The sequence below is a fragment of the Lutjanus erythropterus genome, chromosome 14, assembly GCF_056507025.1.
Source record: "Lutjanus erythropterus isolate fLutEry1 chromosome 14, fLutEry1.hap2, whole genome shotgun sequence".
Classification (NCBI taxonomy): domain Eukaryota; kingdom Metazoa; phylum Chordata; class Actinopteri; order Lutjaniformes; family Lutjanidae; genus Lutjanus; species Lutjanus erythropterus.
In genome coordinates this window covers 1,235,511-1,262,500 of record NC_139330.1, presented here as the reverse complement: position 1 = coordinate 1,262,500, position 26,990 = coordinate 1,235,511, and the positions used below count along the sequence as shown (strand labels likewise).

At 40.4% G+C, this 26,990-nt stretch overlaps 1 protein-coding gene across 3 annotated transcripts in view; it reads left to right on the top strand.

Annotated features, from left to right (window-relative positions):
* The window catches only part of LOC146314999 (spectrin beta chain, non-erythrocytic 1), a 136,812-nt gene that overhangs the window by 76,947 nt on the left and 32,875 nt on the right, over window positions 1–26,990 (top strand). For all 3 annotated transcript variants that reach the window (XM_084736645.1, XM_084736643.1, XM_084736646.1), the window contains 16 exons: window positions 5,548–5,699; window positions 14,468–14,641; window positions 17,166–17,257; window positions 17,551–17,631; window positions 19,614–19,729; window positions 19,954–20,066; window positions 20,187–20,374; window positions 22,060–22,177; window positions 22,384–22,542; window positions 23,037–23,132; window positions 23,396–23,602; window positions 23,933–24,086; window positions 24,191–24,342; window positions 24,429–24,647; window positions 26,101–26,181; window positions 26,747–26,953. In XM_084736645.1, the coding sequence (XP_084592771.1) occupies window positions 5,548–5,699; window positions 14,468–14,641; window positions 17,166–17,257; window positions 17,551–17,631; window positions 19,614–19,729; window positions 19,954–20,066; window positions 20,187–20,374; window positions 22,060–22,177; window positions 22,384–22,542; window positions 23,037–23,132; window positions 23,396–23,602; window positions 23,933–24,086; window positions 24,191–24,342; window positions 24,429–24,647; window positions 26,101–26,181; window positions 26,747–26,953 (2,309 nt within the window). The remainder of the gene's footprint in view (window positions 1–5,547; window positions 5,700–14,467; window positions 14,642–17,165; window positions 17,258–17,550; window positions 17,632–19,613; window positions 19,730–19,953; window positions 20,067–20,186; window positions 20,375–22,059; window positions 22,178–22,383; window positions 22,543–23,036; window positions 23,133–23,395; window positions 23,603–23,932; window positions 24,087–24,190; window positions 24,343–24,428; window positions 24,648–26,100; window positions 26,182–26,746; window positions 26,954–26,990) is intronic.

The following is a 26,990-nucleotide window of genomic DNA, read 5'->3' as shown; positions in this document are numbered from 1 at the left end:
AAATATGTCATTTTTAGTGTGTTGTTGCTGCTGTTGTGTCTCTTGGGGTTTTTTTAACCCCGAGTTGAAACTGTCAGGAACCCCGTCCTCCTGGACTGTGTGTGTGTGTGTGTGTGTGTTCAAGTCCCGCCTCCTGTGCGATGATGGTCATGAGGGGAGGGGTGGGTCTGTGTCTCCAGCGTTGACCCTGACCCCTGCTGACCCTGACCTTATACTAATCTATGAATGAAAGAAGCTGATTGGTGGAGCCGGGTTGGTTTGGACACAGCTGGGGAGCAGCTCTGCCTGAAGGCTCAGTTCAGGACAGAAATGTACATTTTATCTGTTTGTTGGATGGAAACTGTTGTTCCCTCTTTTGTTTTATTATCTGGAGTGACGGGAAAGTCTGATTACAGCTGGATCATGTTCTTACTCCCCTTCATTTCTTGTTCTGTGCTTTTTCCCCCATAATTTTTCATACTTTTCCTTGCTTTCCCTTCCTGTAGTTTCTTTTCCTTTCTTGTCTTCTTCTTCTTCTTTTCCTCCCCCTTTAAAGATAGACACATAGATAGACCGATGGTACTTTATTGATCCCAAACTGGGAAATTCTTAAAGATGCACTGATCGGTCGAGCAGGGAACTGAATTGGCTGTTTCCAGCTTGACCAGCTGATCAGTGTCAGATATATCCAGTTCTGTTTTTCTGAATTCATGTTTTTCTGCAGTGAATGCATCTAAATTCTGAAATATAGATGCATGCACTGAAATGGTTCATGTAATAGACACACAGATGACATTTCTGCTGCAGCACTGCTGCTACCAGCCCTGTCTTTATCCACTGAGCTGCAGAAGAGTTGATCAGAGAGAGACGGAGACCTGATTAGTTTTTTTCTGATACATCACAGATATAGACAGTGAAACTGTAGTGAAAGGTGTGATGTTGATATGAATATCAACAAATCATTTTCACTGTGTATTTTTGCAGAGAACTGCACGCGTCATGTGGAAAAAGCAGGCAAGATGCCAAATCCTTTGATGAAGAGTCGCTGAAGAGTTGTGCTGCTAATGACAGCATGAAGAGTTAGAGGAAGAAGAGGGAGAGGACACGAGTAGAGAGGGAAAGAAAATATTCTAGAAGTTTAATCAGTGTTCTTTATTGTGAACATAACATTTAATTTTCCAGTAAAGAATCGTGATGATGTGATATTTATTGAGGTCTGAACCAAACAAACAGCTCATCTCTGCAGCTCTACAGGACCTCACACATTTTTCCCTTTTCTCAAAAAAAGATGTGATCATGATGTTATTGCAGTTGCAATTAATTGTGCAGCCCTAATCTTTTGAATGCTGTTGTCTGACGGAGCAGTTTGCAGTCCTCTGATTGGCTGATTGGATCATTGAGGCAGCTTCTGTTTGTTTAGTGGAAATAAGTTAAATTAAATAAATGTGGCAACATTAAGCAAGAACGTGTGCAGCAGTTCTTCTAATTGTCATAAAGAAAAGTTAAAAAAAATGTTTATGTATGCTGACAGTTAGAGTTTGTAGAAAGAAAAAAAACTGGAATCAGCAGACTTCTAAAAAAAAAAAAAAAAAAATCAGAACTGGCCAAGAAAATTGCGATCTGTGCCCCGTGTTCCTTTGGTTCCTTTCCTTGTTTGTTCTTCCATGCCCTCTGCCTCCCTTTCTTTTCCTCCGGTCCTTTCCTGTCTTTCTCCTGATTTTTACACTCCTGCAGAAAGATGGATAATTTTTCATTTTCATTTTAGGGGATTTTTTGCGAATCATAACAGTCCAATTTAAATAAAAATGTTCATCAGCGTCCAGCAGTCACACGCTGAAATGTCCTGATCTGCCCTCAGACACCTCACTGGTCAGAGTGTGTTTGTATCTTTGTGTGTGTGTGTGTGTGTTTGTTTGTGTGTGTGTGTGTGTGTGTGTGTGTGTGTTGAAACCCTCTATGAATTCTTGTCACATTACGACCTTGACTTCCCATGATGCATTACAATTGTTGTCTGTGTGTGTGATCCATTCACAGGGTGATACGAGGAGTGATGCACCTCACATGATGTTCAGGCTGCAAATTCCTTTCTCTGGTTCTGTGTGTGTGTGTGTGTGTGTGTGTGTGTGTGTGTTAAAGTGGGCGGAGACATAGATTTTTTTTTTCTTTTGTTTTTTGTCCCAACAGAGACAAACAAGGCCACACCTCTGTCTGGCCTGTGTCTGTGTGTGTGTGTGTGTGTTTCCTCAGGCTCAGGTTAAGGTCATCCTCTGCAGTAATTATGTGTGTGTGTGTGTGTGTGTGTGTGTGCGTGCGTGCGTGCGTGCGTGCGTGCACACGTTATTGACCCACAGAGACCACGTCAATACATCACTGTCTCCTCTCGCTCTAATGAAATACACACACACACACACACACACACACACACACACACACACACACACACACACACACACACACACTGCTGTGCATCTTGTGGATTCAGCAGTGTATCTGTGCAGCCAGAGGAGGTAATTGAAGCCATTGACATTGAGTTCTGCTTAGCTCTGTGTGTGTGTGTGTGTGTGTGTGTGTGTGTGTGTGTGTGTGTGTGTGTGTGTTAGCATTAGCAGGTCAAACCTCTTCATTTAGCTCGATGCTAACAGTCACCTGAAATGACTCCTGAAGGAAATGTTGTGGAACGAACTGGTTTATAGAATAATGATTTATTCTGTCATCATAGTTTCGTCCTCCAGACGTTGATGAGTCCCTGAACGCTGGTTTCTTTTGTTATTATTCTTATATTGTCCAAATATTCATTTAAATCTCTTAAAAAATCTTTTCAATCAAACTGGATTTTTTATAGGGGTGTCACTGTGCGGTGCAGGCTGTACTATTTTACAAACTGATCTGTTTATAAATGACTTGACAACATAACTAACTAGGGACATAACAATATTTGCAATATTGCAATTTAAGACCTATTTCACAATAATAATCACAATGAGTACAGAACTAAGCTATAGGGCTGCAACCAACCCACGATGACGTCCACCCAAAAATATTCACTTACTCTGAGAGGAGTAAAGAAACCAGAAAATATTCATGTTACGGGTTTTGACTTTGAAACAGAGTGCTGCAGTTCTAACTGAGTGTATCTGAGCAGACACAGTGAATAATGTAATATAGAGCTGCAGACATTAACCGATTATTAAAAGACTGATCAACATTTTCTGAGATTTGATGCACCAAACAACTAATCGATTAATCGAGAAAATAATCAGCCGATTAATCGATTCTGAAAATAATTGTTAGTTGCAGCCTTTTCTCATGAGAAATATTAAAAAATAAAGTGTGAGTACAGATTAGAAGAAGAGGGAAGTACAAGGACAGACGTCCAGACAGAATACTGATCATAGAACTGATATAATACACACACACACACACACACACACACACACACATACACACACACACACACACACACACACAGTGTGAGCCGGAGGTTTGTGGGTGTAGTCGAGCAGTTTTTGTGTGGCTGTGTGTGTTGGTGTAACCGCATTTTCCTGCTGGGACGAGCATCTGCTTCTTTTTCAGTGCAGGACGGGGAAGCCCCAACACACACACACACACACACACACACACACACACACACACACACAACCACACACACAGGGTCTAAATAGCATGAAGTGGACACACACTTGTGTGCAGAAAATGCAGGAGGAAGCATGAAGATGGCGATAACACACACACACACACACACACACACACACACACACACACACACACACACACACACAGAAGTCTGTCCACCACTAATATCAGAAATATTCACCACCAGTAAACGTGTTTTAATTATTTTTCATTCCAGTGCTCCCTCCTTATTGAATTTATGCTACATATTAAATATTATTAAACTATGATTACATCATTATTTTAGTTCAAGGAGTGCAGACTGTTAACTGTAGCGTGTCTGAGGCTCCGTCCAGTCGTCCATGTTTTGTCTCTCTGTGGATAACGAGCAGCTCATAGACACGTTGACGTCTTGTCCACATATTTCCAGCAGCTCCAGTTTGATATGAAAAATCCTCCCAGTGTGTTTGTGCTGAGAGATAAAGCTGCTGAATGCCAGCGAACACTGAAGCTATTGTCCTGCTGCAAACTAACACACTCTGAAGGTCAGGAACTCGTATCAGTGTTTGTTTGCATGTATAAAATACTCAGCGGTTCTTATCACTATCTGTGTGTGTGTGTGTGTGTGTGTGTGTGTGTGTGTGTGTGTGTGTGTGTGTGTGTGTGTGTGTTGAAGTCCAGTTTCCTTCCAGAAGTCAAACAGAGTTTATTCGTGTCTCATTTTCTGCTCTGAGTTCATGCACTCTCTGGACTGACTGTGTGTGTGTGTGTGTGTGTGTGTGTGTGTGTGTGTGTGTGTGTGTGTGTGTGTGTGTGTGTGTGTGTGTGTGTGTGTGTGTGTGTGTGTTTGTGTTCATGTCACGATGTACAAATTTTTGGTTGTTTTGTTTGTTTAGTTCATTTAACTTAATGAGTACCAGAATCAACCAATCAGAGCCTCACAACAGGGACATGGGGAGTAGTTTTAGTAGTTTTTTGGGGAGAGTTTTAGTTTGGCGTATCGTGGAGATGGTTGGGTGGTCGCACCGTGAAAACAAAGTGTCAGCGCTGGTGTCATCATCAGTCTGCTGCGACCTTTGACCTCTGTCCTCTCTGCTGCTGCTCGCCTGACACGGTCGCGGAGGAGAAACTGAATCTGCTGTCGACTCTGTTGTAAATCTTTGACAGCGTGTGTGACAGAATTCACTAGAGTGTGAAAAACACACATATTCAACAGCTGTGTGTGTGTAAGTGTGTGTGTCACACCCTCTCCTCCCTTCTGGTGCCAGGTTGTGCAACTTCCTCCTCCTGTGACTGTGTCACCATGGCAACTGAGCCTGAGTTCAGCCAAGGAAGCACTCTGAGTGTGTGTGTGTGTGTGTGTGTGTGTGTGTACAGTATGTCAGAGTCTCTGCAGCAGTGTGTGTGTGTTGTGTGTGTGTGTGTGTGTGTGTGTGTGTGTGTGTGATCAGTAACAATAACCATCAGGCCTGTGGGAAATAAACTAAGTTGTGTTGCAGACAGCAGGTGTCTGCTGTCAGTGTGTGTGTGTGTGTGTGTGTGTGTGTGAGAGAATATTTAGAGTGGTGATTTAGTCTGGTTTGTCAGACACAGGAAACCTCTCCCATACTCTCACACACACAAACACACACCAGCTTTCCAGGAACAATGAGCTGAGGGGATGCTGACAACACACACACACACACACACACACACACACACACACACACACACACACACACACACACACACACATCCACACATCCACTCACACCTGCAGAGATCAGCAGGAGTCAAACTGTCAGAAACTGTTAGAAACAAGAGTTTGACACAATAATCCCAACTTTTTTTCCCATAACTTTCAGTCTCTTATATTTCACCTGCAGGTTTGATTCCTTTTCCACTGACGCTAATCTCTCTCTCTCTCTCTCTCTCTCTCTCTTTTTCTGTCTGTGTGTGTCTGTGTCCCTCGTCCAGATGAGCGCGAGGCGGTGCAGAAGAAGACCTTCACCAAATGGGTGAACTCACACCTGTCCAGAGTCTCGTGTCGGATCACTGACCTCTACATGGACCTGAGGGACGGACGCATGCTCATCAAACTGCTGGAGGTCCTGTCAGGAGAGAGACTGGTGGGTCACAGCGCTCTGTCAGGGCTTTTATTTTGAAAGGGGAGCAGAGGGGAGGACGTGTCAAGACCAGATCCTGTCTTTCTCGTTCTGTCTTTATTTATTTATTTATTTTTAACAAACTGAAATAAAGGCTTAGCTGAAGCATCACATCCGAACAGCAGGTTAAAGGAACAGTTCACCTTTTCAGGAAATCCTGTTTTTCTGTTGTCTCTCTCAGATCGCTCCCTGTCAATTTTGCATTTTACATTTTGTGCAGATGTGCGAAATGTAAAACAGTTTCAGGCTGGTATCAGGAAAAGGCTGAAATGAAGAGATAACTTTTTAGCTTTCTTCTACAGGTAGTTTGTTGCAGAACGTTGAGGCAAAATTGACAAAGGCACTTTGATAAATGTGTCATTGTAATATAATTTCTTATGAACAAATAAATTAAAGTGAGTTTAATGAACAGGACTCACTGTGAAAGAGACAAATTTAAGTTTTAGATTAAATTTATCTCAATACAACTGTCAAGAAAAATAAAACAATACATATTAATTATGTGCATTTTAGTCTCTGAACTCTGAAGTCCCACGTTAAAATCCTCTCATTTGAAACTTTCAGATATCAAGTATGCAAATGATTTCTACATTTTCTCTAATCAAAATAAGATGAATCACACTTTGAATAGCTGAACTGATTCTTTTCTAACTCGTAGCTTCTCTTCGGTCTGTCTGCTCTCAAACAGATGTTGGGTGTCTCTGCTCTCCCACTCGTCTTATCTGCTTGTTTGAACACATTTATGACTCCAACAATCATTAACCACAAACTACCTCCACCACACCGCTGCAGCTCAGTGTGTGTGTGTGTGTGTGTGTGTGTGTGTGTGTGTGTGTGTGTTAAACCTGCAGCAGTTTATTTTATGCTACCTGCTCTGTGTCACCTTGGTGGATACAAGACATGTTCACACACTCACAAAATCACCTTGACTTAATATTTAGTTCAGTTCATAAATGCAGAGTAAAGATCTTCTAATAATGAGACGCAGCTGTACTCAGTTTGTGTGTTATGTGGTTTTGACCATTCACTTCCATTGTTTTGGAGATCCTGCAACACTGTTTTCCTGTGAAACTTTGTGAACTGAAAAAACCAAACCTGACCTTCGATCGACATGAGGATAAGCAGATAATGACTGAATTTTTACTTTTAGGTAAACTATCCCTTTAAGTCTCCTGGTTGGTTGGTGTTCATTCAGACTATCCACAGATTTACTGGCAGTTCATACCAGGCTTGAAATAGTTTAACCCACTTCTGGTTTTTGTCCCCAGAGTTTCACTTCTTGTTGCTCAATCAGAATTCCAGAATTCAACAAAAGACAGAAAAGAGGCTGAGGAGAAAACAGTGAAATCAGCTGGGGCAGTGTGGGCGGGGCATCAAGGCCACCGTGGCTGCAGGGCAGATCATTTTTTGAGGGGCAGCAGGCTGAACGGAGCGGCATCATGAAACCCCTGATTCCAGCTCATGGTGTCCATCAGTCTCATTAAATGCACTCTGTGGCAAATTAAAAAGGTCTAAATATAAGTAGTATACACACACACACACACACACACACACACACACATTTTTTCCTCACCGTCTTACTCAAAACTCACTCAGTCTGTCCCAATGTCACCCCCCGCCTTGTGACTTCCAGTGCTACGAGCCAAACTCCCCTCTTCTTTTTCTTCTTCTTTTTCTTCGTTTTTTCTTCTTCTTCTTCTTCTTCTTCTTCTTCTTCTTCTTCTTCTTCTTCTTCTTGGCCGTCTCCCTCCAACTCTTCTGTCTCCACTCTGCTGTCATCCGGTCTTTTCACAACCTGTCAAACACACACAGAGAGAAAACAGTCAGCCCGGACTTCAATAAAAAGTCACTATAGATCAGATTATTTTACATGTATGTTAGACTTTGTTTGTTCTGTGTTATTTTTTACAGTTTTGTATGTTTTGCGTCTGGGCAGAGAGCCAGAGAATATCTGGCATTTTGGATGCTTATGGAGGAGGAAGTGAGGAGAGGAGGACTGGGTGGATGTATGCAGAGAGGGAAGAAAAAGGATGGAGAACTAAAATAAACCAGAGCGGCAGAGTGATAGTGAAGTGTTGAGCTGGACGGATGGAGAGAATAACAGTGGGAGACGTTGTGGGGGGGTGTTCGAGTTGTGAAAGGAGTCATTGAGTAACTTTCAGGGTTCACATGGAGCCAAAACGCCTCCAGAAGCAGCAGAAGAATCTGAGAGCGAGCGGCTGTTTCCACACTGCAGAGGCAGAAGAGAACCGAGACGATAACCCCGCTCCAGTGAAAATACAAGAAATAAAGAATGGAAGGACATCAACTCATAAACTTAACATCAACACACCTCCCAGCATGCATTGCGTGAGAGTTAAAACTCTTTCTTTTCTGTAGTTTAAAGAAAACATATATGATGAAAACTTCTGAAAGTTAAGTTCTTCAAACTTAATAAACAGAAACAGGTTCACATATTGAACAGGAGCAGCTGCAGCTTAAATTCTTTGTGTGAAATGAAGAACTGACTCTTTAAACTGAGAAAATAAAGTCACATAATCAAGAAGATGTGACCTGAGCCTGTGCAAAACACTGGCATGAGTTGTCTTTGGTAAATGATGCTTGAATTATGATTACAAAGCAAAAACAATGTAGCCGTAATTTTATAAAATAAATTAATTAACCATGTTATATTACAGAATATATATTGTCACAGTCCAGTACAGTATTGAGACATTTTTTATTGCAGCATTGCGATATTTGATAAATTGTTACATCCCTACAAAGACTGTAAGAATAAACTTTATTGTTTGACTTACAAAAAGTTGGTGAACTGGCTGCCTTCATATTTTAAGTTGACTGAATTTGAAAAGACAAGTTGAGGTAATTTTGTAGCGATTTATAGTGAAGAAACTTTTCTAGTCAGAGAAACTTGATATGAATTCAGTTGCACTTGAGAAAACAGGTGTAAGATATTAAGTTGCGCAGAAAAATGAATTCAATACTCAACTTTAAAATGGTTTGCAGTAGGGTTGGACGATGTCCACCAAACTGGGCTATGATGATGTCCACAGTGAAACATCACGTTGGATGAGGACATCGTTGCTCTCAGCACCACATGTCCGTAACTAAGTGGTGTTTCAGAAAAAAATAATAAACACAACATGGAGATGTAGTGAATGAACAACAGCAGCAGCTTCTTTTTATTTTCTTTCCCACATATTAAAAACTGAGCTGAGGCAACAGCTCTATGGCAACTCTGAGGGGACAAACTACCTCAAATACAGAAGGCTACGGTATGGATATTACTGTGGTTGAGGACTGTCAGTCTATTGGCCCAAACCAAGTCTGCAGTGTTTTCATCCGATCTTAAAGAGTTTTAGAGACACACAGAACGTTTTCTTCAAACTGTTAAAAAAAACAAGGGTCTCTCACACAATGCATGCTGGGAGGTTTACTAATATGCTTGTCATGTTTCCTTAGAGACTGAGTTTAATGAGTTGATTTAATTTGTTACAGTACGTTCGCTCAACTCATCGTTTCATGTCAAAAGACTTCAAGTTAAAAGAATTCACGTTTCTAAGTTCTGAAAAGAAGTACTTGATATTTTAAGTGTAATTAACTCGAATACATATTTGTTGAATGTATATTTAAGATAAATTGATGAGAAAAGATTAGTTGATTTCACTGAGTTCCTGTATGATTTTTTACAGTGAATATGACACAGCGTTATATTTATGTCTGAAATCAGCCAAAACCCTGTGACGGGGGAAATTCCCTCTGCAGATCCGCACCACACTGTTGATGGAGGTGAAATAATTTTTGGTTGGTTTTTGTGCTGATTCTGAGCTGCAGGAACAGACCGACACTGAATCTGTGTGTGGTTTGTTGGATTTGTGCCACCTGGAGACAACAGTCCAAAATATCTCTGGTCTGAGTCCAGATCCTGAATCAGTGAGCGGCTCTGAGCCGGGTGGTGTTTATGTGTCTGTGCGAGGAAAAGCAAAGACGGCAGTGTTATTGTTGGACGGCGTCCTGGTTGTAGTTTGGATGGTCAGTGTTGGACAGAGGACAGCCTGCAGGATGTTGCATCCACACCTCAGACATTTATTTTATTGTGGTTATTTATTATTCCTGTATTTTGTTTTATTTGTTTCAAGATTCAGCATCACCATAAACATTCTGCTTCATCTAAAGGACAAATTATCAACCATCAGCACGACGTAAAGCTGTTAAAGAGTCATAAAAGCCAAAAACATGATGATGACAGTAATAAGTTAACTGTTTCAGGCTGCAGTTTATAATGTACACAGTCTTACCTTCAAAACTTCAACACACTAACACTTACGTTCTTGAGGACATGATTAATTGTCCAAATGTTTTCCACCTTCTGTGATTTCTAAGGTTAACAGTTTGCAACATTTCCTCCATGTTTTATAAAATATTTAATAATAATAATAATAATAATAATAATAATAATAATAATAATAATAATAATAATAACAATTGGACAAAACTTTTCAAGTTCTTGCACAATATGCATTTTATTCCCAGAGAAGACATGATCTGCACCTCGCTATGTCCGTTCTTAAACCTGCAATCGGCAGCAAATTGTTTTTTAGCCTCTTAAAGAAAGGCCTGCCTTAAAATATAATTTTACATAGAATAGAATTATATTTATATTTAGAATATTTTCATGCTTTACCTCACCATTGGACAGCCTTTTCCAATAAGAAACTGCTGTTATATCGCTCTTTCCAAAGCCACCAGACTCCACTGACAAAATCAGTTATTTTAGCTCACAGAACTGGTCTTACACTGCTTGATTTTTTTTTTTAGTTTGTTTGTGTTATTGTGTGACTTCAGTGAATCTAAACTATCCCTTTAAAACACTGAAGTCACACAATGACACAGTCAAACTAGACCAACACCTCCTGTGTAGAGAGAGTGATATGTGGCTGATAAAACAGTGGTTTCCCGTCCAAAAAGACTGTGACAGCAGGCTAAGGTGGTGAAAATTTATCTATTAAAGAACAAAAACAACAGAACATATTGGTATTATTGCCTTTAAATTTGATTTTTCAACCTTATCAGCAAACAGTTGTTTATTTCATTCTTTAGTTTTTGCTTATGATCATTTAGCTTTTTTGTAGTTGTGTTTGTGTCACCTGATGGATGTCAGGTGGTCAGGAGGTCAATATTCTCTCTCTTTTAGCTCCGTTTTTGGTCTCCACCACCTCCTGAGGAAATTATCTGATTCTTTAGCTGCTAAATGTTCCACTATAACCTAATTGCGTCTGTTTGCTGCTCAGCAGGTCGTGTACAGTCACTTTTTACAGCTTTCTGTCTGAAAACGACAGTAAAGTAAAGTTGTGTCCAAACAGATAAACAGTGAGCTGAAACTCACTGTGAAGCTCCGCAGGGCTGAGAGGATCTGCACATAATTCTCCACAGACACCAACACATTGTCTTTTCAGACCTTGTTATTATAAAAATGTTGATTATAGCCACTTTGAAGTTAGAAACTTTTATGTAAGAGACCATGAACCTTCAGGGAAAAAGAGCAGAGGTGCAATAATACACAGTGGAAATGAATCAGAGTGAATATGAAGACAAACTGCTTCATCAGTGTGGTTCAGGTGAGGATGGAGGAGAGGAAGCAGGTTGATAATCACCAGCTGGTCACACGTTTCAGCCTCTGCAGACTGAATCATTTTAAAGGCAGATATTGACCAGATGCAGGATGTGTACGTTATTGCCATTAGATCCATGTTAATTGCATCAGCGCTCTTCCTCTCTGTCTGCTCCTGCACAACATCCTGCGGCTCTAATCCTCCATATATTACACAGACACAATACAGAGGAGCTGCTTCATAAACAGATGGACGTTTTCAAAATTAGCTCTCTTAATGCTGCAGCTTTGTGGTGTTCGATCATCTGATAGCAGGAATATATCCACTGTGTACAACATTAGACTAGAATTTAAATCAATACCTGAACTTTATTCAAGTATTTCCATTTTACATTACTTTATAATTGTACTCCACTACTTTCAGTGGGAAATATTTTACTTTTCATATTAATATTTTGCATAAAAATACATAAGATTATTAAGTACGAAACATTGGTTTGTGGCCCATTTAGCCAGGAATCTGCAACCTGCAGCTCCACTGACATGTGGCTCTGTTGCCCCTTTCCAGTGGCTTCAACAAAAAATGACATGGACTTGAAGCCTGAAGAGATTTTTAAATTCTCCAGTTGTAAAATCACGTGTCATCCTACATCCACAGCTCGGCACCGGAGGCTAGTCTTTTATGATAAATCCAAAAAAACAAAAGAGGAAGGTAGAGAAATTAATAGTTGCAACTCCAGAAAGACTTTCTATTTTTTCTTTTGACCAAAAATTGTTCTTTTGAAAAGCAGTATTTAGTATTTAGTCTCTTGTCATGTTAAGTTGTTTCCAGAGAGACATTTCCCCTCAAAATGTCTCACATGGTGTCATTTAAATAATTATTCAAGGTTCAACATGATCCAATGTTTCACAAAACAGCAAAGATTAGAGAAAAGCCCCAAAACTGAAAACAGATTTGTGCATCAGAACTATGATTTATCTTAACATGTATGAAAGACAGACAGCAAGTTTTTAATCATGCATCTTTTCTTCAAACTTTTCTTCAAGTGTTTGTAAGTTTACTTGCAGAAGTTTTGTTATGAAATCCAGGTGAGTTATATAACGTGCCTGTTTTAACCCAAACCATGACCTTTCCCTAAACTTAACCAACTGGTTTTTGTGTCTTTATTTTGAAAGTCTGCGTATTTATTCTTTCTATGTTGACCACAGAGCTCTGCATGTGAAAAACTGATGCATAGTTATATGATATGATATGAACTGTTGGACGTGAGATGATTAATGAGAGAGAGGGAAGAAGAAGGAATCAGTTATTTCTTTTGGTAATACTTTTGTACTTTAGTAGGATTTTTACTTAAGGGAGTATTTTTCCCTTGTTGTCAGTACTTTTACTTCAGTGAAGGACCTGAGTATTTCTTCCAGTCTGTGCTGAGACGTAGACTGACGCTCTGATTTCTGTTCTAACTACAGACCCTGGACGTTCTCCTGGCTCTCTTAATGATTGTATCTTTCCTTTCACCTTCAGCTGACTTCCTGTTGTTGTTTGTTTGTTGTGTACGTGCAGAGCTGTCAGACATCTGTCTGAAGCGCTGCAGTAAAGTAGGTTATCACACTGTTAAATCCCTGCGCCGCAATAATGTCTGTCAGTCAAATATCTCACCTGCACCGCCAGATTTCTGCCTTTCTCTCATTTTTTGAATGTTCATGAATCTTTAAGAATGAAGATTTCTTCAGGGCCTTTCAATAAATGTAACATATGGTCTATACATATTAATAGACAGGAAAGAAGATAAACTTGTTTTCTGCTCAAAGAAAATCGTCTCTGATGGTTTGGAGGTTGTAGATATGTAAAAATGTCTCTTTTAACGGTATGTATCAGTATGTCCAACATCAATCAGATCCAGAGTCACTGTGAACATTTTCAAACAAAACCACAAAGAAAAAATAAATAGAAAAAATACAAGAATACAAATCATTGAACTTGTACGATCACAAAATTAATGCTGAAGAACATGTGACTGTAATGATCGTGATGTTTTTCTGATCTAAATTTTTTTCATGTGTTTATGATTTAAAAAGAAGTCTTGCCAGAATAAAGTTCCTTACATTTTCTCCACCTGTAAAAACAGGTGAAGAAGTGTTTGTTGTTGTAATACTCATTTCAGCCACAGGAGGCTGTAGTGCATCATTACCACATGATCTGAAGAGGACTGAAAGTATGAATGTTTTCCTCCAGGTGACTTTTAATTTCTCCATTCACTCTAAACACAAAGCTGTGTGATGCATGAGAGATGAAAGACATGAAGGAAAGAAAGATGATCCTGGCAAAAAATTTTAACAAGTTCAAAACAATTTAGATCAGAAATCAGAAATCACCTTATTGTTTTTTTTTTTCAGGGCAACTGAATAATTGTCACCTACAGTAGAAATCATAATAAAGAATTCTTAAATAACTCGTCCCATTTCATTTTCCAAGCTTTTGAGACAAATTTAGTTCATTGAAAAACAAAGAAAATCAATAATAGTTCAAGTTTTCTTAATTTGATCAGCAGAATATTTCAGAATTTTGTTTTCATGTCATGAAAGACTTGATTTTAAGTCTTCACAGTTGGTACATTCCAGAGGAAATAAGTTTTCACTTTCTGCTTCTTCAAAACTCAACACAAACTATTAGCTCATGTTATTTTCCTCCTGACTCTCATTATTCAGCAGCAGTTCTTACTTGAGCAGTTAAAGCTGTTTGGCTTCAGGAGGAGTTTGCTGTCACATTTGGTTTGTGGCCATAGTTCTGCTTTAATATGCATGTAAATGATTGTTTTGTGGGAAATATTTATTGCTTAAAGTATTAGCAATATTTTTCCTGTTTTTGGATGTTTGTATTGAGGAAATCTTCTGATTAATGATTTAGTAATGAAGTGAAGCAAAAGTTCTTTTCTGGCAAAAGAAAACACACTTTCACTCAACAGTGATCGCTATCAAAACACAAAGTGTGGGTTTTGAAAGCGTTCAGCTGTGTCTGCAGCTGTTTTCTTCTTCTTCTTCATGTTCATTTGGCAGCGTGAAGCGGTTCACGGTTCCTGGTTTTTGAAAGTTGTAAACAAACTGAGATGTGTTTTTGTTCCAGCCCAAACCCACCAAGGGTCGGATGCGAATCCACTGTCTGGAGAACGTGGACAAGGCCCTGCAGTTCCTCAAGGAGCAGAGGGTCCACCTGGAGAACATGGGCTCCCACGACATCGTCGACGGAAACCACCGCCTCACTCTGGGGCTCATCTGGACCATCATCCTCCGCTTCCAGGTAACACAGAACAGCCGCGCAGTTATGAGGTCACATCGGTTGAAATCAGAACACTTCAGCGGTGACGTGGGTCATTTGGTCCATCACCTTCAATTTTCAGGTGACAGGGCTTTGTGCAATTTTGCATCCCCAAATGAGTGTACATCTCTGGCAGGGATGTAAAGTGTTGCTCTAACTTCTGTTCTAACTAAAACCCCTCGTAGTCCTCTACTCTGTGCAATTTTGCATCCCAAAATGAGTTTAACAGATGGAGTTGGTCTGCGCATGTTTGGGTCACACTTCATTTGTTTGTCGTCTATCAGGATCTCAGCTAAACCAAACTAAACTAATTAAACGTTATCTCTGCAGCCTCTTATAGAAATTATGGCATGCATTCCTATTTTGGATCCCCAAATTAATTAATTATACACACAGGCAATTTCAGTGTATTCATATTAGATTAGAAGGCCCCTGGTGCCACGTCTCAAGTGACTGAGTTGCTCAGCAGAGATTCAAAACAGAACCAACTGGCAGAAACAGAGCTGGCATCAAGTGTACCTAATAAACTGACATGAGAGCGTAAACTCAGAGCGTGGTGCTAATCATAAAACATAAAATGACGCATCATTCATGTTTTTAATTAAAAGATAAAGTTCCACATTATTTCTGCAGATATGAGAGCAGAGTTGGTTGATATTTAATCCTTAATAATCCTACAAATGTGGCATCGTTTAAATCTTTAATGAGTTACTGAACGATTAGGAGTTGTCAGTTAATATTTTACTATTATTTAGTTGAGTTTTCCGATTTCTTTTTAAAGAAGTGAGATGACTGTTAGATGCTCCTTCATCTCCTCACGTCACTCAACAGTCAGTCCTGAGCTTCTTTATCCGCTTCAAACACGATGTCAATAATTAAATGAGTGAAATTACGCTCAGAGAAACACTCGTCACACTCGTTACTGTATGTTGACGGGGTTGTCGTGTCACTCGGGCGATGATGTCATCATTAAGGACAGTGAACAGTTGGGAAAATGGGTGAAAAGGATTTAGCTTTTATAAGCCGTGAGGATTAAAAAAAAACTCTTTTTAGTGGTTTTAAATCCTGCAGTGGAGGAATGAGGGGGGAGAGAGACAGAAGGACCGCAGAGTGTGTGTCCGTGGTGTGTTTGTGTGTCATATATGCTGTGACGGCGTTGATTTGTGGTTCAGATGTGGCTCACGCTGCAGTCAGACTGAAACTGACGGATGTCAATCAATGAAGGTGAGACATTTGTGCGCTCTTTTGCTGACTTTGCGAGGACCGATTAGAGTGAAGACGATCTGGAAATCGAGGACTTTTTGAAACATTTTCTGAAAGCGAGGACATGTTTGAGAAGCCGTGGTTGTTTTTGAAAAGACAGGATATTTTGGGACAGCGCAGGCATTTTTGAAAACTGACGATATTTTTGAAAAATGGCAACATGTTTGGACGGTGAGGACATTCTTAGAAAGTGAGGACATTTTTGAGAAGTGAGGACATGTTTAGAAATCAGGGACATTTAAAGAAAGTGACATTTTGTTAAAATGAGAACCTTTATGAAAAGTGAGGACTGTTTTAGGAAGTTTGGATGGAGAGGACAGTTTAAGAAAGTGAGGACAATTTGAAAGGTCTTATGAGTTGTTTGTATAGTTATAGTCAGAGTAAGGTGGGGGTGGGGTTTAAGGAATGCACGCAGCAGTGCAGATGTACGTGTTTGTTGATGTCAGTGTTGACAGTGAGGACATTTGTCCAAACGTTCTGATTGGTTCTCACTCTTCTTCAGCGGGCTGTTTGAAGGCTGTAGGATTAGAGATTCAGGTTAGACTGAGCATCCCTGTCAGACATGTCACTGTGAGTTTCCAGGCAGAGGACATTACACATGTATGGACTGTATGGACACGTGTGTGAAAACATGAATATGCGTGTGTGGTGATCTGTTTGATCATAAAGATCTTTGGTAGAAACAGGTAAAAACACCAACTTGAGGAATTTTCACTCCCATTTAATTTGTGCAGGGATGCTATGATCTCTCAGAAAACTAATATTTCTTTGCATACTGTTGCTCTGGATCTTTCTGCTTCATGGAGTTAAAAAAAAAAACCCCAATATCTTATAAAGAGAAACCGAACATTTGAAATGTATGTTTTTGAACTGCAACTGCAGTAAGGATTTTTGTATGATGAATATTTCTTGCATATGTTTGACCACTCAGATATGATGTTAATGGTGTAGAAATGAAGTCAGTGACTGATTTTCTTTACTGTGTTGTTTCCTCTCTGTTAGTTGATCTGGTTTCCTTTATAAATGTGTCTGCAGTTTGCATTATGTTGAGTAATGATTGAACAGTTGATTTAATAAATGAATAATCAGCTGACAAACATTATGAATAATGTCTCAAAAAGACAGTTAGCTGTTCAGTCAGTATTGTAAATTAATATGATTAATAAATTAACATATTTTGCAACATTTTTCCCATTTAATGTCAGTTACATCAGTGCTTACTCTGTCTGTCTTTGTGTCTCAGATCCAGGACATCAGTGTGGAGACGGAGGACAATAAGGAGAAGAAGTCGGCTAAAGATGCTCTGCTCCTCTGGTGTCAGATGAAGACAGCAGGGTGAGAATCGATACAAGATCTAAATCATTACTGATGGGGATTGATGGTGCTTCTTTCTACAAAGTGGGAATATTTTTCCCCCATTAGCCTTCATGTTTCCACCGTTAACCAGCATCTCTGAAAGCTTTAATTCTGTTTGATGTGGAAGAAAAGAGTTGAGGCTGACAGTCAGCTTTGGTATAATTTCACTAACATCACTAAATGAATAATTGTGCTTCATTAAATATTATTTTCAGTCGCTGTAGTCGTACATGAAAACCTGATGAGCTGTGTTTTTCTCTCTCCCCGTCCAGATATCCAAACGTCAACATCCACAACTTCACCACTAGCTGGAGAGACGGGATGGCCTTCAACGCTCTCATCCACAAACACAGGTAGGAACTAATCACAACACACACTGATCCACAGACACAGGTAGGAACTCATCACGACACACACTGATCCACAGACACAGGTAGGAACTCATCACAACACACACTGATCCACAGACACAGGTAGGAACTCATCACGACACACACTGATCCACAATCACAGGTAGGAACTCATCCTGACACACACTGATCCACAATCACAGGTAGGAACTCATCCTGACACACACTGATCCACAAACACAGGTAGGAACTCATCACGACACACGCTGATCCACAGACACAGGTAGGAACTCATCACAACACACACCGATCCACAGACACAGGTAGGAACTCATCACGACACACACTGATCCACAGACACAGGTAGGAACTCATCACAACACACACTGATCCACAGACACAGGTAGGAACTCATCACAACACACGCTGATCCACAGACACAGGTAGGAACTCATCACAACACACGCTGATCCACAGACACAGGTAGGAACTCATCACAACACACACTGATCCACAGACACAGCTAGGAACTCATCACGACACACACCGATCCACAGACACAGCTAGGAACTCATCACGACACACACCGATCCACAGACACAGGTAGGAACTCATCCTGACACACACTGATCCACAGACACAGGTAGGAACTCATCACGACACACACCGATCCACAGACACAGGTAGAAACTCCTCGTGCTCCACATTTTTTATTTTTCTGGTTGGCAGCTGCTGTGTATCTGAGTGTATTCAGTTTGAGCAGAAGTAGAGCCAAACACACAAAAAAAGAGCTATGTGAGTGTCAGTGCAGGATTTTGAGGGAAAGCATTGCAAAATCTGAATGTGAAATCAATGAGTCATGCTCTCAATTTGAAAGACCAAGCTGTTGAATAAAGGAGGGAGAAAAGCCCCACAGAGTTTTCTCTGCTTTTCTCGCCCTCCTTCAAAACGTATACCATGAGAAGCTGCTATGATCACACAAATAATTCTACTCATTGTAGCTTTGAAGAGAAATGACCTCATTATCCACAAACACAAATAACTCCACAGTAACGTCCCATCATTCCTCTGCTGAGCCGCTGCACACAGTCTGTTCTTTAATGACTGCAGAGTCTCAGCTGATCAGTCAGCAGACTGTTTCCTTCAAACCACATTTAGACTTGAAACATTTCTTTATGCGGAACATAAAGAAAACTATGTTTAAACCAAATAAAAACCCATATTCAGATCAGTCACGCAGCAGAGACGCATAAAAATCTGTTTATTATCTGAAACTTCTGTCATTTTCTTTATGTCTTTGTCTCTGTGTCAACTGCATGTCAGTCACTGATCCACATTTTCTGGTCAACGGTCACAGTAGACATTCAAAATAAATGATTTGTTCAATAGAAATTAAAAATATCTGTGAAATTTTAATTTCAATCAGAGTCATAAGTTGCCCTCTAATCTGTTTTTTTGGTTTTTAGCAGCCTGTGGGGGAAGTTCACATCCTGCAGTTTGAAACTTAAGTCCTGTATATAAAATATAGCTGACTGTAGTTTTCCTGTTGCATTTCCTTGGTTTGTTTTTGGCAGTTTGTCACAAGTTTCAAGTAGAGTATGCTTTTTATTGAGAAATTTGACTTTTTTCCTGCAATGATTTCAATGTGCAGCAGCAGAGAGCAGCTGGAAGAAGACGGGCTGACGTGAGGAAAAGTACAATAGAAAAAATAGAATTATGGTAGTTTTAAAATTGTTTTCCATACTGTATTACTATAAAAATTAAGAGCATTTCTTAGGAATGATTGTGTCTCTGTGTTTGATCACTTTAAAATATAAAAAAAAAAAATCCAAGTAATTAAAACATTTTAAAGTCGTCTTTAGGGGAACTTGTGACAGACGTATTTCTAAAATCCCGCGTGCATCCCTGAGTTCAGTCTCTTTCTGTTTTTATTTTTGCGTATTTGTGTATTTATGTATCGTCTTTCTTGAATTTCTCCTCTTCAGACCGGACCTGATCGACTTCGACAAGCTGAAGAAATCAAACGCTCACTACAACCTGCAGAATGCCTTCAACCTGGCAGAGCAACACCTGGGCCTCACCAAGCTGCTGGACCCCGAGGGTGAGACATTCAAGATTCAAAACTTTATTGTCCGTTAATGCAGGCAGTAATAGAAATGTCTTTGTCTTTGTTAGAGATATAAAATGTTACATACAAGAACATCAGATTCACATATAAAACAACACATTACATGCAGTGAAAATGTTATGTACCACACACACACCTGCATTTTCTGACCTTTGTTTTCTGTGTGTGTGTGTGTGTGTGTGTGTGTGTGTCTGCAGACATCAGCGTGGACCACCCTGATGAGAAGTCCATCATCACCTATGTGGTGACCTACTACCACTACTTCTCCAAGATGAAGGCTCTGAAGGTGGAGGGGAAGAGAATCGGAAAGGTGACCACAGACGCCCAGCACTCAGCAGACAGTTAAAGGAGCATGCTGCTGTTTTTTAACCATGTTTCCTCTGGTGTGTGTGTGTGTGTGTGTGTGTGTGTGTGTATGCGTGCTTTCCAGGTCCTTGACAACGCCATCGAGACAGAGAAGATGATTGAGAAGTACGAGTCTCTGGCCTCGGACCTGCTGGAGTGGATCGAACAGACCATCATCATCCTCAACAACAGGAAGTTCGCCAACTCTCTGGTGGGAGTCCAGCAGCAGCTGCAGGCGTTCAACACCTACCGCACCGTGGAGAAACCACCAAAGTCAGTCAGCACCCTAACAACCACACAGTATTCACTGACTTTCAACTTCTCTCAAATGGTGTCTAGTATTAGTGGCTAATTTGAAAAGTAAGATTAGTGGCCCTGTTTACACCTGGTATTAACATCTTGGGTAATCTGAACTAACTATTCTCATTATTCTAATACATCGCCACATCACTTCTGTTTGCAAAGACCAAATGTGTTCTTGTAATATATAATAATCTGGGACAAACAGACACAATATTTTTACACAGAGAAATAAATAACTTCATGTAAAATATTTGACAAATTTACAAGAAGGCCCAAAGAATTAAGACTTTGTCATAGACAACGTTTTACAATGTTTATAAAGTTTCTTTTCACTTAACAACTCATAAAAATGCACAATTTTTAAAGGGAGTTGGTTGCTGTTTAGTGTATTTATAAAATTTGACATGTCTACCATCAATTTCTTTCACAAATTTAGTGTAAATGGTGCAATCAGTGTGTTGCAGTCAGACACACTTCAGACATTGCGTAGCCACCAGTACAGAGATGCTGTGACAAACTGACACAAAGGAAAGAAAAGAAAACTTAATGTGTTGAATTTAATGCTAAATTTACAAGAAGACATGAATGATTAAGAATTTGTCCTTTTTCACAAACATATTTATAAAGTTTCTCTTCTCACAACAGCTCTCTAAATTGCGTGATTTCTAAATGGAGTGTGGTGATGTGGTAGTTACTGGTTGAATGATGAAATCAGCTGAAACAGACAGTGTTCACAAACATCTGCTGCTTGTATTGGCAGGTCAGAGAGTCCAAACATCATTTACATCTGTGTGAACCAGATGGAAATGTTAATACCAGGTGTAAACAAGGCCTGAACCTAATTTAGCAGTAGCTCTATTCTGTTTTTCTCTCACTGTTTATTTCTGTTCTTTTTCTTTTTCTTTCTCACTCCCCCGGATTCTGTTCATCTTTTTTCTCCTCCTGTTTTTCCCTGTTTAGAGCTCAAACTCTTTCTCTTTTTCTACATGTTAAAGAAGCAAAGCGAGAATAACGAATGGGTGCACAGATGCCCCCCCCCCCCCCCCCCCCCCCTTCATCTCTCCCTGTAAACCAGATATTTCACAGTTTGTTACTCATGACTCAGGAGTCGTTGCTGCACGTTTAAGCCGCAGTTCTCCTCCCACACGGACTGAAGGAGGAAAAACAAAACTCAGTCTGAACATGAACACAAATGCAGATGATTTTCTGGAAAGAGTCACTGCGGATCTGATTGGAAATTGACGACCGGGCTTCTTGTAATTATGACGGAGGTTCAGTCTTTGTTTGTGTTTGTTTTAGAGGCGCCTTCGTCTCCGTGACTCACAGCTAAATGAACCTAAACACGACCGTCATCAGGCTTTAACAAGAGAAAGTGATGTTTAAAAGAAAAAAATAAAAAACATGCAGAAATTTTTTAAAAACTGTAACTTTTTTGATCCACTGAAATATAAAATGAGCGTGTGCACGCGTGATGAGGTCACAGTTGCATGCATACAATTGTATACCACTTCAGCCATAATTATTTCCATTTTATGCAGCACACTGTAAAGTGTTGACCTCAAAAATACCATACTGATGTGTAATATAAAACTGTTATTTGTGTGTGTGTGTGTGTGTGTGTGTGTGTGTGTGTGTGTGTGTGTGTGTGTGTGCAGGTTCACAGAGAAGGGAAACCTGGAGGTTCTCCTGTTCACCATCCAGAGTAAGATGAGAGCCAACAACCAGAAAGTTTACACACCGAGAGAAGGAAAACTCATCTCTGACATCAACAAGGTGAACACACCTGCTGTGATGTCATCAGTTATTGATAATTAGTCCTGATGTGTCTGTGATCGACTGTAGAAAAATGGTTCAATGTTGATATTAATGATAGTAATGTAAATAGAGACTCTGTTTAATATTAAGAATGGTTGAAACTGAAAAATTAAAATCAAAAGCTTCTCAGCTGATGTTGTGTGTATTGTGTGTGTTTGTTTTAGGCGTGGGAGCGTCTGGAGAAGGCGGAGCACGAGCGGGAGCTGGCTCTGAGGACGGAGCTGATTCGTCAGGAGAAACTGGAGCAGCTCGCAAGACGCTTCGACCGCAAAGCCGCCATGAGGGAGACGTGGCTGAGTGAGAACCAGAGGCTCGTCTCCCAGGTAACCACACACACACACACACACACACACACACACACACACACACACACACACACACACACACACACCTGTACAACAGATTTTTACCAAAATACATCAAATTAATCAATCAGTCAATCAATCAACACAGTCAGTCCTGTTCACAAAGAACATTCATTCAAGTCATTCATAAAACTCTCATAAAATAATAATTAATCCATTTGTTCATCTGTCCTTCCTTTGTTCTTCCCTCCTTGTTTCCTTTCCTTTCTTCTCTATGCACTCTTTGTTTCTTTTCCCCTTCTGTCTCTCCTTGTTCCCTTTCTTTTCTTTTCTCTCCTTTCTTTCCTCTCCTGTCTCCTTCTTTCCTTTTCTCTCTTTTCTCTCCTTGTCCCCTTTCCTTGCTCTCCTCTTTCCTTTCTTTTCTCCTGTCCTCGTCTCCTCTGCTTGCCTTCTCTCCTTGTTTCCTTTCATCTCTGTTCTCTCCTTGTGTCCTTTCCTCCGTCTTCCTGCAGGATAACTTTGGATTTGACCTCCAGGCCGTTGAAGCCGCCACAAAGAAACATGAAGCCATAGAAACAGACATCGCCGCCTACGAGGAGCGAGTTCAGGTCGGTTCATCACCTGCATCCTTTTTTAAACTCTGATTTTATCAAACTGAGAATTAGAACAAGTTTGTATCAGATGCTTCATGTCATTTTTTGTATGAAAATACTGATTGTTTGTCATTTTAATTTCACTGTCTGAAAACATTTACATCTGTTTGTCTGACATTTTTGTTTTTGTTGAGTGTTTTTAACCTAAAATCTCTCTTATGTTGTCCGTCCGTCCCTCCCTCCCCTCGTCATCCTCCTCCTTCCTCTCACTGCTGCAGGCGGTGGTTGCCGTGGCGAAGGAGCTGGAGGCGGAGAGTTACCATGACATCAAACGCATCACGGCCAGGAAGGACAACGTGATCCGGCTGTGGGAGTACCTGCTGGAGCTGCTGAAGGCCCGCAGGCAGAGGCTGGAGATGAACCTGGGCCTGCAGAGAGTCTTCCAGGAGATGCTCTACATCATGGACTGGATGGACGAGATGAAGGTACAGAGGACGGGTCAAACTGAAAGATTCTTTGTCTTGTTAATCTGTTTTTGGATCAGAATTGTCCTGGTTTCACCTTGAATTAGTTTAATTCTTACTGCGTTGTATGAAGGCAAAGTTTATGTTCAGTTGTTTAGGTTGAGACGACATTGTTAAAAAAAGATTTCGGGAAAAGTACGACGGTTGTGGTTCTGCAGCTGAAAAAAATCACTCCAGAGCTGATAAATTCCTGAACCGTGATATTCCAGATTCTTCTGGATCCACAGAATGTAAGAAACAAAAAGAGTTAGGACTAGTTTTGACCTTTGACCCTGCTGTCTCTCCCTGCAGATGCTGCTGCTCTCTCAGGATTATGGGAAACACCTGCTGGGTGTGGAGGACCTGCTGCAGAAACACGCTCTGGTGGAGGCCGACATCGCCATCCAGGCCGACCGGGTCAAAAACGTCAACAGCAACGCTCAGAAGTTCGCCGACGACATGGAGGGTGAGACAGACAGACAGACAGACAGACAGATGGAGAGAGGACGTTCCAGTTCTCGTTATTGACAGAAATAAATGATCATTCCTCTCCTTCTTCCTCCTCTTCAGGTTATAAACCCTGCGATCCTCAGATCATCCGCGACCGTGTTGCTCACATGGACTTCTGCTACCAGGAGCTGAGCCAGCTGGCGGCTGAGCGGCGAGCTCGCCTCGAGGAGTCCCGCCGCCTCTGGAAGTTCTTCTGGGAAATGGCTGAAGAGGTTCTTATCAGTTTTATTACAATTATTCAGAGTTAAATCAAAAATTCCAAACTAAAAGCACTGACTTTGGCCCTGGTGTTTTGTAGGAGGGCTGGATCAGGGAGAAGGAACAGATTCTGTCCTCCGAGGATTATGGGAAAGATCTGACGGGAGCGCTGCGGCTGCTGAGTCAGCACAAAGCCTTCGAGGACGAGATGAGCGGGCGCGCCGCCCACCTGCAGCAGACCATCAAACAGGGCGAGGAGCTGGTGGCCAACAAACACTTTGGAGCCGACAAGATTAAAGAACGAATCCAGGACATCCAGGTACGCTGCTCCATAACCTGTCAGAGGAAACTATAAATCTGTTTTAGTGAGTTCAAAGAAGTCTGAAAAAGTCTCAAAATGTCTTTAATCAAGTCTTTAGAGGTCTTTTCAGCACACAGCTGCAGGTTTGTCCAGTTTAAATTCGCACAATATCAACCTCTTATCAAGGACCAAATCTTGTCCTGGTATTTTGGGAAATGTAGTTTTTTGTAACATATTAAAAGTTTCATGCTGTGACTATATGTGTGATTTTCAATTTTTATGGAAATCTGGTGTGAAAACAGTTTGCAAGGATTTCTACCACTGACTGTGTCAACTTTTATTTTGAAATCAAGGAATTAGCCCCAACTTGTCGCACATATCCTGTTTCCTACTTTTGGGTGTGGCTGAGAGATCGTCTCAGACGCCATATTAGATTCACCGTCTGGCGTCACTGCTGCTGCATCAGGAACAGATAAAAAGTTCAAAACATTTAAAAATAAATTAAAAGTCTGTCTGATCTCTGACATTTCACTGAAGAGACAGAATCTGGTTTCTACTAAAATCGGTCACACAAAGGGGCAAACAAACATCTTTTAGCTAGATTGTGATTTTTCGCTTGACTAAAACTATATGATTATAAGTGGGAGAAAAAAAATGATGTAATTTTTAGTCAGAGTTTGATTTTTGTTTGACTAAAAGCAACAATGTAAGGGGGTAAAAAAACCCCACACTTTTAAAACCATAATTTAGGCGAGGATGTAGAGCTCTGCTCCAAAACAAACACTCAGCCTGAACATTATGATGAATTTCAGAGGAACTCAGAGAAAAAAAAAAAACCTGTCAGCAGTAGTTTGCTTATTTTGTCCAGTGATCCATTTTGAAAAGCACTGAATTTTATATCTGCATCTGCCAGTGGAGCATCATGATAAGAGCTGGCAGAATAATATGTGAATTCACTCCAGGAGAGAAAATGTGTGCATAAATCAGCATCAGTCAAAATCAGTTGGAAAATATCGATATCATGCGGCTCTTGTATATAATATACTTTATTATCAGCTTTATTTTAACAGGCCTGATACTTTCTGTGTGACATTAAGCTTCAAAAATTAAACAGTTAGACAATTTTTATTTTAGAAATGTGTCTGAAAATGATAAGTATAATAACAAGAATTTGTTAGATGGTCAAAAAGAAAAAAGAAAATCAGTTTTGATGCTGTAAGAACTGCTTGTTGGACTGATGGTGTCAGTATTTCTACAGTTCAGTCCTGAAACACTTTGAACATGACGACTGAGTTTTTGATGTTTGTTGAAAACGTTTCCTCTTCCTTTGTTTTGTTTTACCTTTGAAACGAGGACGTGATCCTGAACAAACATGCAACGTATCTGAGGAAATATTTTCATGTAAATCCTTCCTCAAACATGCACAGTCTCATGTTATTGCATCATTTCCTCTTTCCTCTCTGTGCTGCAGGAGCAGTGGGCGGCTCTGGAGCGTCTGTCTGCCGTCCGTAAAGCTCGTCTGCAGGAGGCCTGCAACCAGCACCAGTTCCAGGTCAGTGTCTTTCATCTGGACCCATTCAGGTCTGTCTTTCTATGCAGGATCACAACAACACAGAAATAGGAAAGAAGCATTTCATTAATTATACAACTAAAAATATCTGGGGTCTGAGGCAGGTGCAGCTCTCTAACCAATCACAGAGTTTGTTACATGCCATGAGAGACGTCACCTGCCAGATTTTTAATCTGTGAGACAATACTAATATAAAAAAGTGATAGTCTGATATCACAGCAAAAAGAAAAAGTCCCAGGCCACAAAATAAGATTCTTTTTTCTTTCTTCTTTTTTTTAATGAACACCCTGCACACCTTGACAGCCTCACGTACCCTGACATTGCTAAAAGAAAAAGAAAAAAAACATCAGGAAAATGGAAGTTTTCTGCTGTGACATGTAAAAATTTGAGAAATTCTTTTTTCTGGTCCAACATCTGCAGACATCTGTAAAACCCTGATTTAAAAAAAACAAAAAACTATAAAAATGTTGTGGCAGATGACAGATGAAAGATTTTCTGTATTTGTAGTGTGTTTGAATGTATTAAACATTTCGCCTCCTCCCTGCAGGCCGATGCCGATGACATCGACACGTGGATGCTGGACGTTCTGCGGATCGTCTCCAGCGTGGACGTCGGCCACGACGAGTTCTCCACTCAGACTCTGGTGAAGAAACACAAAGATGTGGCCGAGGAGATCAGCAGCTACCGGCCCGTCATCGATGCTCTGCATGAACAGTCCCGCACGCTGGCGCCTGAGAAGACCAACTCTGAGGAGGTGAAACTCAAACACAACACCAGGAACACAACACTGA